The 16,637-nt window shown below is 47.3% G+C and overlaps 1 protein-coding gene across 2 annotated transcripts in view; it reads left to right on the top strand.

Annotated features, from left to right (window-relative positions):
- Positions 1-337: 337 nt before the first annotated feature.
- The window catches only part of SMARCC1 (SWI/SNF related, matrix associated, actin dependent regulator of chromatin subfamily c member 1), a 195,094-nt gene continuing 178,794 nt past the window's right edge, over positions 338-16,637 (top strand). For both annotated transcript variants that reach the window (XM_033205621.1, XM_033205632.1), the window contains exons 1-2: positions 338-645; positions 12,533-12,652. In XM_033205621.1, the coding sequence (XP_033061512.1) occupies positions 451-645; positions 12,533-12,652 (315 nt within the window). In that variant the 5' untranslated portion in view covers positions 338-450. The remainder of the gene's footprint in view (positions 646-12,532; positions 12,653-16,637) is intronic.

Here is a 16,637-nt window from a genome sequence, read left to right as displayed (position 1 = left end):
CGGGGCACTCAATACCCTAGACACGCTTTCCCCTGGGCACTTCTCGCACCAGACCTTTTCCCTTCAGCGGAGGAAGGCTATGACACAGAACCCACCTGCGGTTGTTGACCGCATAACGATTCGACGTCGGTAGCGAGGGAAGAGCAAGGCTCAAATACCGGCACTCACTAGGGGAGAACGGAGCCTACAGAGGATGGCGGAAGAGGCGGCTGGACGTGGAGTGCAAGGTACGCCCGCACGAGTGCTGCGCATGCGTATGCGCGGGCTCGCGTCGGATGCGACGCCAGTCCCGAGAGGGGCGGGGCCGGGCGTCCGCACCGGAAGGGGGTTGGCTGGGCGGGGCCGGGAAGCGGCAGTGGCGGCTACGCGCGCGCGGGCGCGCGCGGGAACGAACGGGAAACACCGCGAGGGCCGGGGTGGGCCAGGCTGTGGGGACGACGGGCTGCAACGATGGCCGCAGCGGCGGGCGGCAGCGGGCCTGGGGCAGCAGTAGGCGCCACGGGCTCGGGGGCCGCGGCGGCAGCCGCAGGTCTAGCCGTTTATCGGCGGAAGGATGGGGGTCCGGCCACCAAGTTTTGGGAGAGCCCGGAGACGGTGTCCCAGCTGGATTCGGTGCGGGTCTGGCTGGGCAAGCACTACAAGAAGGTGGGTTCGCGCGCCCATGGGGGCCGGGAGACCACGCGACTGGGGCCAGAGGCGGCAGCTGGCCTCGCGGGCCTCGGGCCTCCCCTCCCCCCCGCACGCCACGAGGGACAACAAAGGCAGGCGCCGGGCCCGCCACGCCCCCGCCGTCCGATCTGGGAGCCCGCGCGCCGGTGGCCTGACGGGTCAGGCGCTCGTTCTTCTGAGCCCACGCACCCCTGGCGAAAGTCCCTGCTCAGTCTCGTGTGCCAGAGCAGGGCGAGCTCAGCCACTAGGCGAGTGTGACTCTCTTTTGTCAGCTGCCTTAGGTGTATGAACAATGATCCCTAAAGACCGAGCAAGCGTAGTAAAAGCAGCTTCAAGTTTTGTTTAGAGCGTATTCAAAGTCTCGAGGGGGTTTGCTACCTGTTGTTGATTTGCTAAACGACTGGGATGATTGTATTCGTTAATTACTAACAGGTAATATGAATTCTAGGATGGATGAGAACTATTAACGACGGTTTCTACCTCATTGTGCTTCTGGTTGTGTGTGGCGTGAGTTAATGTTCACTTGTAGGTAAAGTGTTCTTTAGGGAGGCCTTCCGAGAACCCAGTTTTTATTAGAGCACTTTTCTTATGTCACCTTTATTTTTTTCGTAGTGTTTGCCACATTTTGAAATTATTCATTTACTTATTTATCCTACCTTTGGAATGGAAGTTCCGCCGAGTCAGTAGTTTTCAAAGTTTTGACTTAATCCCTTGTTTATAACAAATTTTTTTTTTTTTCAACTTCCCCTTTGTGTAAATGTTCCGGAGAACTCCCTTAAAGGGTGTAATGAAGCAGCTAGCCAAAAAGGCTCCCCAGCCTCTGAAGTTTTCCTATCACCCTGTTTAATTCTGTACTTTCTCCTATTGAGGATCATAGCACTGAAGAAAGGGCTTTGTTCACTGCAGTGTATCCGGGAACGTGGCTGATACTTAGTGCCTTACCCTTAGTAGCTGCTTAGTAAATATTTGTTGAATGAATGAAAAGATAAACTAGCAATCTATTTATTTGGCCTCTACAGCTCAGTGAAGCCTGTCAGTGTTTGGCAATTATTAGGCATGGGCAGGGATCTTGGGTTCCTTTGGCATTACACGTGGTACATTCGGAAATGACCATTTCTGGCCAGGCGCGGTTTGGGAGGCCGAGGCGGGTGGATCACCTGAGGTGAGGAGTTCGAGACCAGCTTGACCAACATGGTGAAGGCCCGTCTTTCCAAAAAATACAAAATTAGTCGGGTGTGGCAGCACACGCCTGTAATCCCAGCTACTCGGGAGGCTGAGGCAGGAGAATAGCTTGAACCTAGGAGGCAGAGGCTGCAGTGAGCCGAGACCGCACCATTACACTCCAGCCTGGGTAATAGAGTAAGACTCTGTCTCAAAAAACAAAAACAAACAAAAAACAAAACCCAGAAATGACTATTTCTTTCTTTCTTTTTTATTTTTGAAGGTCAGCTAGGAAAAATTACATTTCTTATCTGAAGTTTGAGGAAGTGAGAGACAGTAATTATATTTTTAGGTGCTTGGACCCCCCCCCCGAAATTATATTTAGACTCTAGATTTTTAGTAATATTGCCCTTTCTTACACAGTGATAAATTGGTCACTTTTTATTTTATTTTATTTTTGAGACGGAGTCTCGCTCTGTCGCCCAGGCTGGAGTGCAGTGGCCCGATCTCCGCTAACTGCAAGCTCCGCGGCCTCCCGGGTTCACGCCATTCTCCTGCCTCAGCCTCCTTAGAAGCTGGGATTACAGGTGCCCGCCACCACGCCTGGCTAATTTTTTTGTATTTTTAGTAGAGACGGGTTTCACCGTGTTCACCAGGATGGTCTCGATCTCCTGACCTCGTGATCCGCCCGCCTCGGCCTCCCAAAGTGCTGGGATTACAGGCGTGAGCCACCGCGCCCGGCCGATCACTTTTTAAACGTAGGTAATAGAGCTTCCAGAAGTGGCTAGTGGAATTGAATATGTTATGAAAATATTGGTTAATTCTTTCTTATTACATTCCTTTTAGCCAATGCTTTGGGTCTTAAATTCAGTGAAGCTTCAACAAAGAAAAATAATCTAGAGACAATTCCTTTGAATATCAAGGAAGAGAGTAGAAAAAGGCAAATTTCAGTAATTTCTACCTCTCCATGCTGTTCAGTGTGCATCAGTTCGGGACCAACTACGAGAAGCTTTAGGCGTGGATAATCCTTCAGATATTTGTTTGGGTGGGTAGGGAAGTGGCTACAAAGCAGTTTGAAGAATTGCCCATTAGTATTGAGACCACTAGGCTAATGTTGATTCACTATCCCTGAGACTTTATAGACAAAGTTGTCTTTGACTTCTCAGGACTTTGTAAAGCCAGAGTGTATTTCTACGGTCTACTGAGATTGAGAATCATACATGCCCTAGGTCTGACAGCCAGAATCTTTTCAGTCTCTGGGTGTTAGTGTCGAAGTGGTGAAAATATTATCAGAAGGTTCTTTGCTGCTTTTCTACACAATGCATTTCTATTTGTGTACACATTGGTTTTAACTAACCGTTTCTAGTGCATGTAATACTGCATTTTCAGAGCAGACAACAGTTTCAGTCTCAGTGAACATGATTTTGCTAGTGTCGTTTTTTATTTATTTTTATTTTACTTTATTTTTTTGACACAGGGTCTTTCTTGTTGTCCAGGCTGCAGTACAGTGGTGTAATCATAGCTCACTGCAACCTCAAACTCTTGCATTCAGCTCACGCGTTCAGTGAACAACTGAGCATTTACCGTGTGCCAGGTACTTAAAGTATAACTCACTTAAAATCCTCACAACTGTCCTAAATGATAGATATTATTTACCTTCTTTTTCAAATGAAAGATACCTGAGACTTCATTTAGGAACTTTTCTTTTTTTTTGAAACAGGGTCTCGCTCTGTTGCCCAGGCTGGAGTGCAGTGGTGCGATCATAGCACACTGCAGCCTCAACCTCCTATGCTTAGGTGATTTCCCACCTCAGCCTCCTGAGTAGCTGGGACTCCAGGCAAGAACCACCACACCTGATTAATTTTTTGTATTATCAGTAGAGGCAGGGTTTTGCAATGTTGCCCAGGCTGGTCTCGAACTCCTGGGCTCTCTGCCTGCCTCAGCCTCCCAAAGTGTGGGGCTTACAGGTGTGAGCCACCACACTTGGCCCACACTGACTCTTATTTGAAATATTTTGAGACTAATATATTTTTCTTTTCTTAAATAAAATATGATAGACTTTTTTTGATCAAAAGATTAATTGGGCCCGCTGCAGTGGCTCAGGTCTGTAATCCCAGCACTTGGGAATTCCAGATGGGACATTCATTTGAGCCCAGGAGTTGGAGACTAGCTTGGGTAACATGATGAGACACTGTCTCAAAAAAAAAAAAACCAAACAAACAAACAAAAAAAAAGACAAAACCAAAAAAAACCACCAGTTGTGGTGGCATGCATGTGTAGTCCCAGCTACTTGGCTGAGGAAGGGTCCTTGGAGGATCATTTGAGCCTAGGAGGTTGAGACTGCCGTGAACTGTGTTGGCGCCATTGCTCTCCAGCCTGGGCAACAGAGCAAGACCTTGTCTCAAAAAAAAAAAAAACCCAACAGATTGTTTATGACGTCAAAATTAAAATTTATTAATTAGGAGTGAGTGAGTGGTTTTTTTTTTTTCTTGTTTTTTTTTTTTCTTGAGATGGAGTCTCGCTCTTTTGCCCAGGCTGGAGTGCGGTGGTGCGATCTTGGCCTCCCATGTTCAAGTGATTCTCCTACCCCAGTCTCCTGAGTAGCTGGGATTACAGGCACCCACCACCACGCTCTGCTAATTTTTTTCATTTTTAATAGAGCTAGTGTTTCTCCATGTTGGTCAGGCTGGGCTTGAACTCCTGACCTCAGGTGATTCGCCAGCCTCTGCCTCCCAAAGTACTGGGATTACAGGCGTGAGCCACTGTGCCTTGCCTACATGCATTTTCATGTTTGGTAATTTGGCGGGATGATTTGGGGAAAAAAAATCTAATCAGAATTAAATATTTTATAGTTTATTAAAAATTGTACTCAGAATAGGCACTGTGACTCAACGCCTGTAATCCCAGCACTTTGGGAGACCGAGGCTGGTGGATCACCTGAGTTCAGGAGTTCGAGACCAGCCTGGCCAACGTGGTGAAACTTCTTCTCTACTAAAAATATGAAAATTGGCTGGGTGTGGTGGCTCACGACTGTAGTCCCAGCTACTCAGGAGACTGAGGCAGGAGAATCACTCGAACCTGGGAGGCAGAGGTTGTAGTGAGCTGAGATGGAGCCACTGCACTCCAGCCTAGGCGACAGACCAAGACTGTGTGTCAAAAAAAATAAATACGTACATAGAGACAGGGTCTTACCGTGTTGCCCAGACTGGTCTCAAATTTCTGGACTCAAGTAGTCCTCTAACATTGGCCTGCCAAAGTACAGGGATTACAGGCGTGAGCCACTGCACCCGGCCTATATTCACTATAGTTATTAAAGGTATAGGCCAGGCATGGTGGCTCATGCCTGTAATCCCAGCACTTTGGGAGGCCAAGGTGGGCGGATCACCTGAGGTCGGGAGTTTGAGACCAGCCTGGCCAACATGGTGCAACCCCGTCTCTACCAAAAATACAAAAATTAGCCAGGCGTGGTGGCGCATGCCTGTAATCCCAGCTGCCCAGGAGACTGAGGCAGGAGAATCGTTGGAACCCGGTGGGCAGAGGCTGCAGTGAGCCGAGATTATGCCACTGTACTCCAGCCTAGGCGACAGACCAAGACTCTGTCTCAAAAAAAATAAATATTTACCTGAGGCCAGGTGCGGTGGCTCACGCCTGTAATCACAGCAGTTTGGGAGACCAAGGTGGGTGGATCATCTGAGGTTGGGAGTTCGAGACCAGCGTAGAGAAACCCCATCTCTACTAAAAACACAAAAATTAGCCAGACATGGTGGTGCATGCCTGTAATCCCAGGTACTTGGGAGGCTGAGGCAGGAGAATTGCTTAAACCCAGAAGGCAGAGGTTGTGGTGAGCCGCGCCATTGCACTTCAGCCTGGGCAACAAGATCGAAACTGGGTTTCAAAAAAAAAAAATATATACACACACACACACACGTACATGTTTACATATATGTTTACATATATATGTATATTTACCTGAAAAGTTGATTTGGTTCCATCTGAACAGCCTTTTTCACAGACGTTGTCTTTTTCAGCTATAGAGTTTGGCATTGTTAGTTATCTGAAAAATAAAGATTGTAGTTACTATTTTTGAGACAGAGTCTCACTTTGTCACCCAGGCTGGAGTACAGTGGCACACTCTTGGCTTGCTGCAACCTCTGCCTCCTGGGTTCAAGCAATTTTCCAGCCTCAGCCTACTGAGTAGCTGGAATTACAGGTGTATGGCACTCTGCCTGGTTAGGTTTTGTATTTTTTTAAGTAGAAATGGAGTTTGGCTGTGTTGGCCAGGCTCAACTCAAACTCCTGACCTCAAGTGATCCAACCCCCTCGGCCTCCGAAAGTTCTGGGATTATGGGTGTGATCCACTGTGCACGACCAGTCATTATTTTTTATGTTGCTTTACCTTATACAAAAAAAATGCAGTACATTATATGACTCCTTTAGGAAACCTGTGCTTATTAAAAATTATGAAGTTATCTTGTGGATTTGTACAATGTATTTTGTCAGTTTTGTAAGATATACTTGAAGCATTTTTTTTTTTCTTTTTTTCGACAGAGTCTTGCTCCGTCACCCAGGCTTGAGTGCAGTGGCACGCTTTCGGCTCACTGCAACCTCTGCCTCCCGGGTTCAAGCCATTCTCCTGCCTCAACCTCGCTAGCAGCTGGGATTATAGGCATGCAGCACCATGCCCAGATAATTTTTGTATTTTTAGTAGAGACGGGGTTTCACTATGTTGGTGAGGCTGGTCTTGAATTCCTGAGCTCAAGTGATCTGTCCACCTTGGCCTCCTAAAGTGCTGGGATTGTAGGCGTGAGTCACTGCATCTGGTCAAAGTTTTAATTTTTAATTTTTGTAGGTACATAGCAGGTCTATCTCGAAGTTTATTCTTTTACTTATTTATTTTTTTGAGACTGAGTCTCGCTCTGTCGCCCAGACTGGAGGGCAGTGGCACGATCGCGATCTCAGTTCACTACAACCTCCGCCTCCCAGGTTCAAGCGATTCTCCTCCCTCAGCCTCCCAAATAGCTGGGACTACAGGCGCCCGCCACCACACCCGGCTAATTTTTTATATTTTTAGTAGAGATGGGGTTTCACTGTGTTAGCTAGGTTGGTCTCGATCTCCTAATCTCATTATCCACCCACCTCTGCCTCCCAAAGTGCTGGGATTATGGGCGTGAGCCACCGTGTCCAGCTTTGAAGCTTATTCTTTTATTTTATTTTTTTTTAAAGGTGGAGTCTCGCTCTGTCGCCCAGGCTGGAGTGCAGTGGCTCAATCTCACTGCAAGCTTGGCTCACTGCAAGCTCCGCCTCCCGGGTTGACGCCATTCTCCTGCCTCAGCCTCCCGAGTAGCTGGGACTACAGGCACCTGCCACCATGCCTGGCTAGTTTTTTGTATTTTTAGTGGAGATGGAGTTTCACCATGTTAGCCAGGATGGTCTCGATCTCCTGACCTTGTGATCCGCCCACCTCGGCCTCCCAAATGCTGGGATTACAAGCGTCGAGCCACCATGCCCAGCCCAAAGTTTATTCTTAAGTAAAAATCAGGCTGGGCGTGGTGGCTCACACCTGTAATCATGGTGAGAGGCCAGGGCTGGCAGATTGCTTGTGTCCAGGAATTGGAGACCACCCTGGGCAACCTGGTGAAACCCTGTCGCTACCAAAAAAAGCCCCCAAAATTAGCCAGGCATGGTGGTGCATGTGTGTAGTCCCAGCGACCTGGGAGGCTAAGGTGAGAGGATCCCCTGAGCCCTAGGAGGTTGAGGTTGCAGCGAGCCATGATCATGCCACTGCATGCCATCCTCGGTGACTAGGAGTGAGACTCTCTTTAAAAAAAAAAAAAAAAAGGCCGGGCGCGGTGGCTCAAGCCTGTAATCCCAGCACTTTGGGAGGCCGAGACGGGCGGATCACGAGGTCAGGAGATCGAGACCATCCTGGCTAATACGGTGAAACCCCGTCTCTACTAAAAAATACAAAAAACTAGCCGGGCGACGAGGCGGGCGCCTGTAGTCCCAGCTACTCGGGAGGCTGAGGCAGGAGAATGGCGTAAACCCGGGAGGCGGAGCTTGCAGTGAGCTGAGATCCGGCCACTGCACTCCAGCCTGGGGTGGCAGAGCAAGACTCCGTCTCAGAAAAAAAAAAAAAAAAAAAAAAAGATACAATTGAGTACATATGGACACAAAGAAGGAAACGAAAGACACCAAGACACCAGGGCTGGCTTTAGAGAGAGGGTGGCAGGAGAGAGAGGATCAAAAAACTACCTATTGGTTACTATGCTTATTACCTGGGTGACAAAATAACCTTAACACCAAATCCCCAAAACATGCAATTACCTACATAACCTGCACATGTATCCTTGAACCTGAAATAACAGTTAAAAAAAAATACTGTGTTGAGTATCACTAATTTTACCAAATTGAATATTATTATTGTTTTTTTTTTTTTAAGAGGAGTCTTGCTTTGTTGCCCAGGCTGGAGTGCAGTGGCGTGATCTCAGCTCACTGCAACCTCTGTCTCCTGGGTTCAAATGATTCTCCTGCCTCAGCCTCCTTAACAGCTGGGATTACAGGTGTGTGCCACTACACTCGGCTGTTTTTTGTATTTTTAGTAGAGATGGGGTTTCACCATGTTGGCCAGTCTGGTCTCAAACTCCTGACCTCAGGTGATCCTCCTGCCTCAGCCTCCCAAAGTGTTGGGATTACAGGTGTGAGCCACCACGCCTGGCCCAAAATGGAATATTGTTGATTTATTTTTTTTGAGTTAGAATCTCACTCTGCTACCCAGGCTGGAGTGCAGTGGCGTGATCTTGGCTCACTACAACCTCTGCCTCCCGGGTTCAAGTGATTCTCCTGCCTCAGCCTCCCAAGTAGCTGGGATTACAGGTGCCGGCCACCACACCTGACTAATTTTTTGTATTTTTAGTAGAGACGGAGTTTCACTGCATTAGCCAGGATGGTGTCGATCTCCTGACCTTGTGATCTGCCCGCCTTGGTCTCACAAAGTGCTGGGATTACAGGCGTGAGCCACCATGCCCGGCCCTTGAATATTATCTATTAAAATTTTACTATGTTGAGTAAATTGGAGAAAAAGTGATTGGAAATTTTCACTTGAAAGTATTTGGGCCAGATGCAGTACTTTATGCCTCTAGCATTTGGCCTCCCAGCGCTTTTTTTTTTTTTTTTTTTTTTTTTTTTTTTTTTTTTTGAGACGGAGTCTCGCTCTGCCGCCCAGGCTGGAGTGCAGTGGCCGGGTCTCAGCTCACTGCAAGCTCCGCCTCCTGGGTTTACGCCATTCTCCTGCCTCAGCCTCCCAAGCAGCTGGGACTACAGGCGCCCGCCATGTCGCCCGGCTAGTTTTTTGTATTTTTTAGTAGAGACGGGGTTTCACCATGTTAGCCAGGATGGTCTCGATCTCCTGACCTCGTGATCCGCCCGTCTCGGCCTCCCAAAGTGCTGGGATTACAGGCTTGAGCCACCGCGCCTGGCCTCCCAGCGCTTTTTGAGAGGACAAAGTGAGAGAATCACTTGAACCCAGGAGTTCTAGACTAGCCCGGAGAAGTTGGTGAAAACTGTTCTCTACAGAAAATTAAAAAATTAGCCAGGTGTGTTGGCACGCCTCTGTAGTCCTAGCTCTTTGGGAGGTTGAGGAGGAGGATCACTTGAGCCCAGGAGATTGAGGCTGCAGTGGCTGTCATCACACCACTGTAGTCCATCCTGGGAGACAGCAAGAAACCACTGTCTTGAAAAAAAAAAGTATATGGTCCTTCAAAAACCAGGCTTGCTAGTTTTTGTTGCGAATTATCAATATAGTATAAGGCAGGGGAAAGGAGTATATAGTTTTTAAAGTTTTTAAAATTGGCTGGGTATGGTGGCTCACACCTCTAATCCCAGCGCTTTGGGAGGCTGAGGCGGGTGGATAACGAGGTCAGGAGATTGAGAACATCCTAGATAACACGGCGAAACCCCATCTCTAGTGAAATACTGAAAATACAAAAAATTAGCCAGGCGTGGTGGTGAGCGCCTGTAGTCCCAGCTATTTGGGACTACACTACCCATCTCCACTAAAAAAAAAAAAAATACAAAAATTAGCTGGGTGTGGTGACACACACCTGTCCCCAGCTACTTGGGAGACTAAGGAAGGAGAATGGTGTGAACCCAGAAGGCGGAGCTTGCACTGAGTGGAGATCGCACCACTGCACTCCAGCCTGGGCGACAGAGCGAGACTCCATCTCAAAAAAAAAAAAGAAAAAAGTTTTTAAAATTAATTATTATTATTATTATTATTTTTTTTTTTTTTTGAGACGAAGTCTTGCTCTGTCGCCGGGGCTGGAGTGCAGTGGCCGGATCTCAGCTCACTGCAAGCTCCGCCTCCCGGGTTCACGCCATTCTCCTGCCTCAGCCTCCCGAGTAGCTGGGACTACAGACGCCCGCCACCTCGCCCGGCTAGTTTTTTGTATTTTTTAGTAGAGACGGGGTTTCACAGTGTTCGCCAGGATGGTCTCGATCTCCTGACCTCGTGATCCGCCTGTCTCGGCCTCCCAAAGTGCTGGGATTACAGGCTTGAGCCACCGCGCCCGGCCTAAAATTAATTATTTGAGACGGAGTCTCGCTCTGTCACCCAGGCTGGAGTGCAGTGATGTGATCTCGATTCACTGCAACCTCCACCTCTCAGGTTCAAGTGATTCTCCTGCCTCAGCCTCCCGAGTAGCTGGGGACAGGTGTGTGTCACCACACCCAGCTAATTTTTGTATTTTTTTTTTTTTTTTTTTGAGACGGAGTCTCGCTCTGTCGCCCAGACTGGAGTGCAGTGGCGCGATCTCGGCTCACTGCAAGCTCCGCCTCCCGGGTTCCCGCCATTCTCCTGCCTCAGCCTCCCGAGTAGCTGGGACTGCAGGCGCCCGCAACCGCGTCCAGCTAAATTTTTGTATTTTTAGTAGAGACGGGGTTTCACCGTGGTCTCGATCTCCTGACCTTGTGATCCGCCCACCTCGGCCTCCCAAAGTGCTGGGATTACAGGCGTGAGCCACCGCGCCCGGCCTTTCTTTTTGTTTTTAGTGGAGCTGGGGTTTCGTCATTTCAGGCTGAGTGATAGAAGATGACCCCATCTCAGAAAAATAAATAAATAAATGATTGCCCTTTTATAATGCTGTAAGTTTCAATGGTAGCAGAAATTGTGTGCCCTTTGTCCTATGCATAGTAATTGTAGACTTTGCAGCTGATGTAATTTTGACCATACACCACTCATCTAAAAAATATTTATTGTAATGGAGACATACTACATAAATGTCAGGTGGTAGTTCAAAAGTTTGCTCCAGCAAAAAAAAAAAAAAGAATTCTCTCTTGTCCAACTGAAAGGCAAGTGTAGATGTTTTTCTTGCTCGGAATTGGAGATTTAAAAATACTTTTTGAGGCCAGGTGTGGTGGCTCATACCTGTAATCCTAGCGCTTTGGGTGGCCGAGGCGGGTGGATCATGAGGTCAGAAGTTCAAGGCCAGCCTGGCTATCATAGTGAAACCCCGTCTCTACTAAAAATACAAAAAAAATCAGCCAGACATGGTGGTGTGCCCCTGTAGTCCCAGCTACTAGGGAGGCTGAGGTAGGAGAATCGCTTGAACCCTGGAAGCGGAGGTTGCAGTGAGCTGAGATGGTGCTGCTGCACTCCAGCCTGGGTGAAAGAGCAAGACTATCTCAATAAAAAAGAAAAAAAAATTTTTTTTGAGTGTATTGGCTACTCAAAGTGATATTGAACATTTAATTGCCAAATAAAACTTTTTTTGTTTGTTTGTTTTTAGACAGAGTCTCGCTCTGTCGCCCAGGCTGGAGTGCAGTGGCTGGATCTCAGCTCACTGCAAGCTCCGCCTCTCGGGTTCACGCCATTCTCCTGCCTCAGCCTCCTGAGCAGCTGGCATTACAGGTGCCCGCCACCTTGCCCAGCTAGTTTTTTGTATTTTTACTAGAGACAGGGTTTCACCGTGTTAGCCAGGATGGTCTCAATCTCCTGACCTTGTGATCTGCCCATCTCGGCCTCCCAAAGTGCTGGGATTACAGGCTTGAGCCACCGCGCCCGGCCAAATAAAACTTTTACATTTAACTCACTAATTTATGCTTTTCTTGTTGTGTTACCCATTGTTTTTCCTTGCTGTGAAGCTTCCTAGCTGATGTGTCTACTACTGGTTTGGGCTTTTGACATTCTTTACATTAATATGGATAACATTTTACTTTCATTCTTTTGGTAAAAAACACAGGAGATTTACCTTTGTGAGGTCGAGGCGGGCAGGTCACCTGAGGTCAGGAGTTCGAGGCTAGCCTGTCCAACGTGGTGAAACCCCGTCTCTACTAAAAATACAAAAGTAGCTATGTGTAGTGGCTCATGTCTGTAATCCCACCTCCTTGGAAGACTGAGGCAGGAGAATCGATTCAACCCGGGGGCAGAGGTTGCAGTGAGTCAAGATTGCACCACTGCACTCCAGCCTGGGTGACAAGAAAGAAACTCTGTCTCAAAGAAAAGAAAAAAAAAAGAAAATTAACCATCTTAACCATTTTTAAATGCACACACATATTTGTTTTTGTAAGCTCCTTTATAGCACAGAGCATGTCTCAGACATCTATAAATTTCTCATAACATAAGTACTTAGTAGGTACTAGGAAGTAAGCCAACATTTTCCTCTGCAAAAATTGTACTTGTTTTTGAATGCCTGTCTTTATCTTGCAGTATGTTCATGCAGATGCTCCTACCAATAAAACACTGGCTGGGCTGGTGGTGCAGCTTCTTCAGTTCCAGGAAGATGCCTTTGGGAAGCATGTCACCAACCCGGCCTTCACCAAACTCCCTGTAAGTACATCAACTTATTATTATTTGGGCATCCTCAGTTGCTGTACTTTTAGGTATAGCATTCGGCTTTTTTCCTTTGCTGCTGCTAGCGTGTAGAATTAAAAAAAAAAAAGAAACAAAAACCCAAGAGAACAATTTTAGTTATGGAATATTACTACTTTTTAACTGTAGGAAGCTGCTTTTTGAAGAGGCATTTGACATTTGCATTAAATATTGCAGCAGTCATTGTGAAGACCTAACAATATTTTACTATGTTGCAGTTCCCTATCCTCTCGCTGTAAGAGTCTTCTCCATGCTTTCTCCTGATGCAGGTTTTGTGCCTAGAATACTGTTTTGTGGAATTTTTTACATTTTGTAGGTGAGATACCTTCTGAACTTGTTTGAGAATGTAATTTTGGTGTCCTTGCAATTGTGTGTTTTATTTTTGTTTTTACAGACAGGGTCTTGTTCTGTTGCCCAGGCTAGTTTGATCACAGCACACTGCAGCCTTGATCTCCAGGCTCTAACCATCTTCCCACCTCAGCTTCCCAAGAGGCTGGGACTAGTAGCACGTGCTAGCATGCACGTATGGGGGACTTTTAAATTTCTGTAGGGACGAGATCTTGCTGTGTTGCCCAGGCTGGTCTCAAAATTTTGGCCAGAAGGCGATCCTTCTGCATTGACCTCAAAAAGCACTTTGATTACTGACGCAAGCCACCACGCCAGCCCTTCTCTGCTATCTTTATTTTATTTTATTTTTGAGACAGAGTCTCGCTCTGTTGCCCAGGCTGCAGTGCAGTGGTGCCATTTCGGCTCACTGGAACCTCTGCATCCTGGGTTTAAGTGATTCTTGTGCCTCAGACTCCTGAGTAGCTAGGATTACAGGTGCGCGCCACCACACCCAGCTAATTTTTTTATTTTTAGTAGAGACAGGGTTTCACTATGTTGGCCAGGCTGGTCTTGAACTCCCAACCTCAAGTGATCCACCCACCTTGTCCTCCCAAAGTACTGGGAGTACAGGTGTAAACCACCACATCTGGCCTTTATTTTTATTTTTATTTTATGTTATGTTATTTTATGTTATTTTTTGAGATGGAGTCTTGTTCTGTCACCCAGGCTGGAGTGCAATGGAGTGATCTCGGCTCACTGCAACCTCTGCCTCCTGCGTTCAAGTGATTTTCCTGCCTCAGCCTCCTGAGTAGCTGGGATTACAGGCATGCACCACCTACCACACCTGGCTAATTTTTGTATTTTTAGTAGAGATGGGGTTTCACTATGTTGGCCCAGCTGGTCTTGAACTCAAGTGATTTGCCTACCTCGGCCTCCCAAAGCACTGGGATTACAGGTGTGAGCCACTGTGCCCAGCCTCTGCTATCTTATACTCCTTCATTTATATTTTTGAACTCTGATTGTACAAATACTAGATTTTTAGGAATTGTCGTATCTTTTCTCATAATTTTTGTCTTTGAATTCATTTCGGGTTTTGTTTCTAGCGTGGTGTTAGCTACCTGTATGAATCTACGATCAGTAGACCTTTTTTGTGGGGACTGTTCTTGATCACTAAATCGTTTAACAACTTACTGATCTTTCTTTTTTTTTTTTTTTTGAGACGGAGTTTCGCTCTGCCACCCAGGCTGGAGTGCAGTGGCCAGATCTCAGCTCACTGCAAGCTCTGCCTCCCGGGTTCACGCCATTCTCCTGCCTCCGCCTCCCGAGTAGCTGGGACTACAGGTGCCCGCCATGTCGCCCGGCTAGTTTTTTGTATTTTTAGTAGAGACAGGGTTTCACCATGTTAGCCAGGATGGTCTCGATCTGCTGACCTCGTGATCCACCCGTCTCGGCCTCCCAAAGTGCTGGGATTACAGGCTTGAGCCACCGCGCCCGGCCTGATCTTTCAAATATAATTGAGAATAAGAAATAGTAGTCTGGGCACGGTGGCTTACGCCTGTAATCCCAGCACTTTGGGAGGCCGAGGCAGGCGGATCACGAGGTCAGGAGATCGAGGCCATCCTGTCTAACAAGGTGAAACCCTGTCTCTACTAAAAGTACAAAAATTAGCTGGGCATGGTGGCGGGTGCCTGTAGTCCCAGCTACTTGGGGGAGGCTGAGGCAGGAGAATGACGTGAACCTGGGAGGCAGAGCTTGCAGTGAGCTGAGATTGCGTCACTGTACTCCAGCCTGGGTGACAGAGCAAGACTCCATCTCAAAAAAAAATAAAAAATAAAAAAAAAATAGGCCGGGTGCGGTGGCTCACGCCTGTAATCCCAGCACTTTGGGAGGCCGAGGCGGGCGGATCATGAGGTCAGGAGATTGAGACCATCCTGGCTAACACGGTGAAACCCCATCTCTACTAAAAATACAAAAAATTAGCTGGGCGTGATGGCGGGTGCCTGTAGTCCCAGCTACTCAGGAGGCTGAGGCAGAAGAATGGCGTGAACCTGGGAGGCAGAGCTTGCAGTGAGCCCGAGGTCGCGCCACTGTGCTCCAGCCTGGGTGAGAGAGCGAGGTTCCGTGTCAAAAAAAAAAAAAAGAAAATAGTGTTTCAGTGATCTTGCCGTAAATGTGTTTGCTTATGATGTTTTTATGATCCAAAAAGTTAAAGAAATTTAGTTAAATATATTGATGTGGTTACTTTTCTCATTTTGAATTATAATTGGGAAGCTTTTATTATTCTTTGGTTATAAAGGAATTCAGCTATGTGTTCTTTTAGTACTTGTATGGTTTCATTTTTCACTTTTTTTTTTTTTTTTTAAATTTATAAAGATAGAGACAGGGTCTTTCTGTGTTCCCTAGGCTGGTCTTTTTTTGGGGACAAAGTCTTGCTCTGTCTCCTAGGCTGGAGTGCATGGTGCTATTTCAGCTCACCACAACCTCTGCCTCCCAGGTTCAAGTGATTCTTGTGCCTCAGCCTCCCAAGTAGCTGGGAATTCAGGCACCTACCACTACACCTGGCTAATTTTTTTGTGTTTTTAGTAGAGACAAGGTTTCACCATGTTGACGAGGCTGGTGTTGAACTCCTGATCTCAGGTGATCCACACACCTCAGCCTCCCAAAGTGGTGGGATTATAGGTGTGAGCCACTGCGCCCGGCCCCAGGCTGCTATTGAACTCCTGGACTCAGGTGGTCTTCCCGCTTTGGCTTCGCAAAGTCCTGGGATTACAGGTATGAATCAGCACGCCCAGCCTTATTATTTATTTATTTATTTTTGAGACGGAGTCTCGCTTTGTCGTCCAGTCCGGAGCGCAGTGGCACGATCTCAGCTCACTGCGAGCTCCGCCTACCGGGTTCATGCCGTTCTCCTGCCTCAGCCTCCTGAGTAGCTGGGACTATAGGCGCCCACTACCATGCCCGGCTAATTTTTTTTTTTTTTTTTTTTTTTTAATTTTTAGTAGAGATGGGGTTTCACCATGTTAGCTAGGATGACCTCAATCTCCTGACCTTGTGATCCGCCCACCTCAGCCTCCCCAAGTGCTGGGATTACAGGCGTGAGCCACTGTGCCAGTCCCCAGCCTTATTTTTACATTTAGCTCTCTGATCCATTTAGGATTTGCGCTGGTTAGTTGGTGTGGGAAATGGCAGATCCATTTTTATGTTTTTCCTTATGGTTATCTGGTTATTCCAGAAAAGTTCATTTAAAAGGTCTCCTTTTTCTCCACTGATTGGAGCTCAGCAAATGTTAAGAATTTGATTAGGTGCAGGGTCCTAAGAATACAAACAAATACTGTATATTATTTGTCCTCAGGGGACTCACAGTCTAATGAGCCGTGTGAGTGGCGACTTTGACTCACTTCGTGATGTCAGGAAATGTTTCTGTGGAAAAGGACATTTGAATTGTGTCTTGAAAGTTGAGTGTGAGTTCTTTAGCTAAGTGGGGGAGGATGGGATTTTCAGGCAGTGGTAGCAACACATAAAAGCATTACGGGCCGGGTGCGGTGGCTCAAGCCTGTAATCCCAGCACTTTGGGAGGCCGAGACGGGTGGATCACGAGGTCAGGAGATCAAGACCA

The sequence above is a fragment of the Trachypithecus francoisi genome, unplaced genomic scaffold, assembly GCF_009764315.1.
Source record: "Trachypithecus francoisi isolate TF-2019V2 unplaced genomic scaffold, Tfra_2.0 Lachesis_group0, whole genome shotgun sequence".
NCBI classification, from domain to species: Eukaryota; Metazoa; Chordata; class Mammalia; order Primates; family Cercopithecidae; genus Trachypithecus; species Trachypithecus francoisi.
The sequence above is the reverse complement of the archived record's forward strand: the minus strand, read 5'-3'. Positions and strand labels throughout refer to the sequence as shown.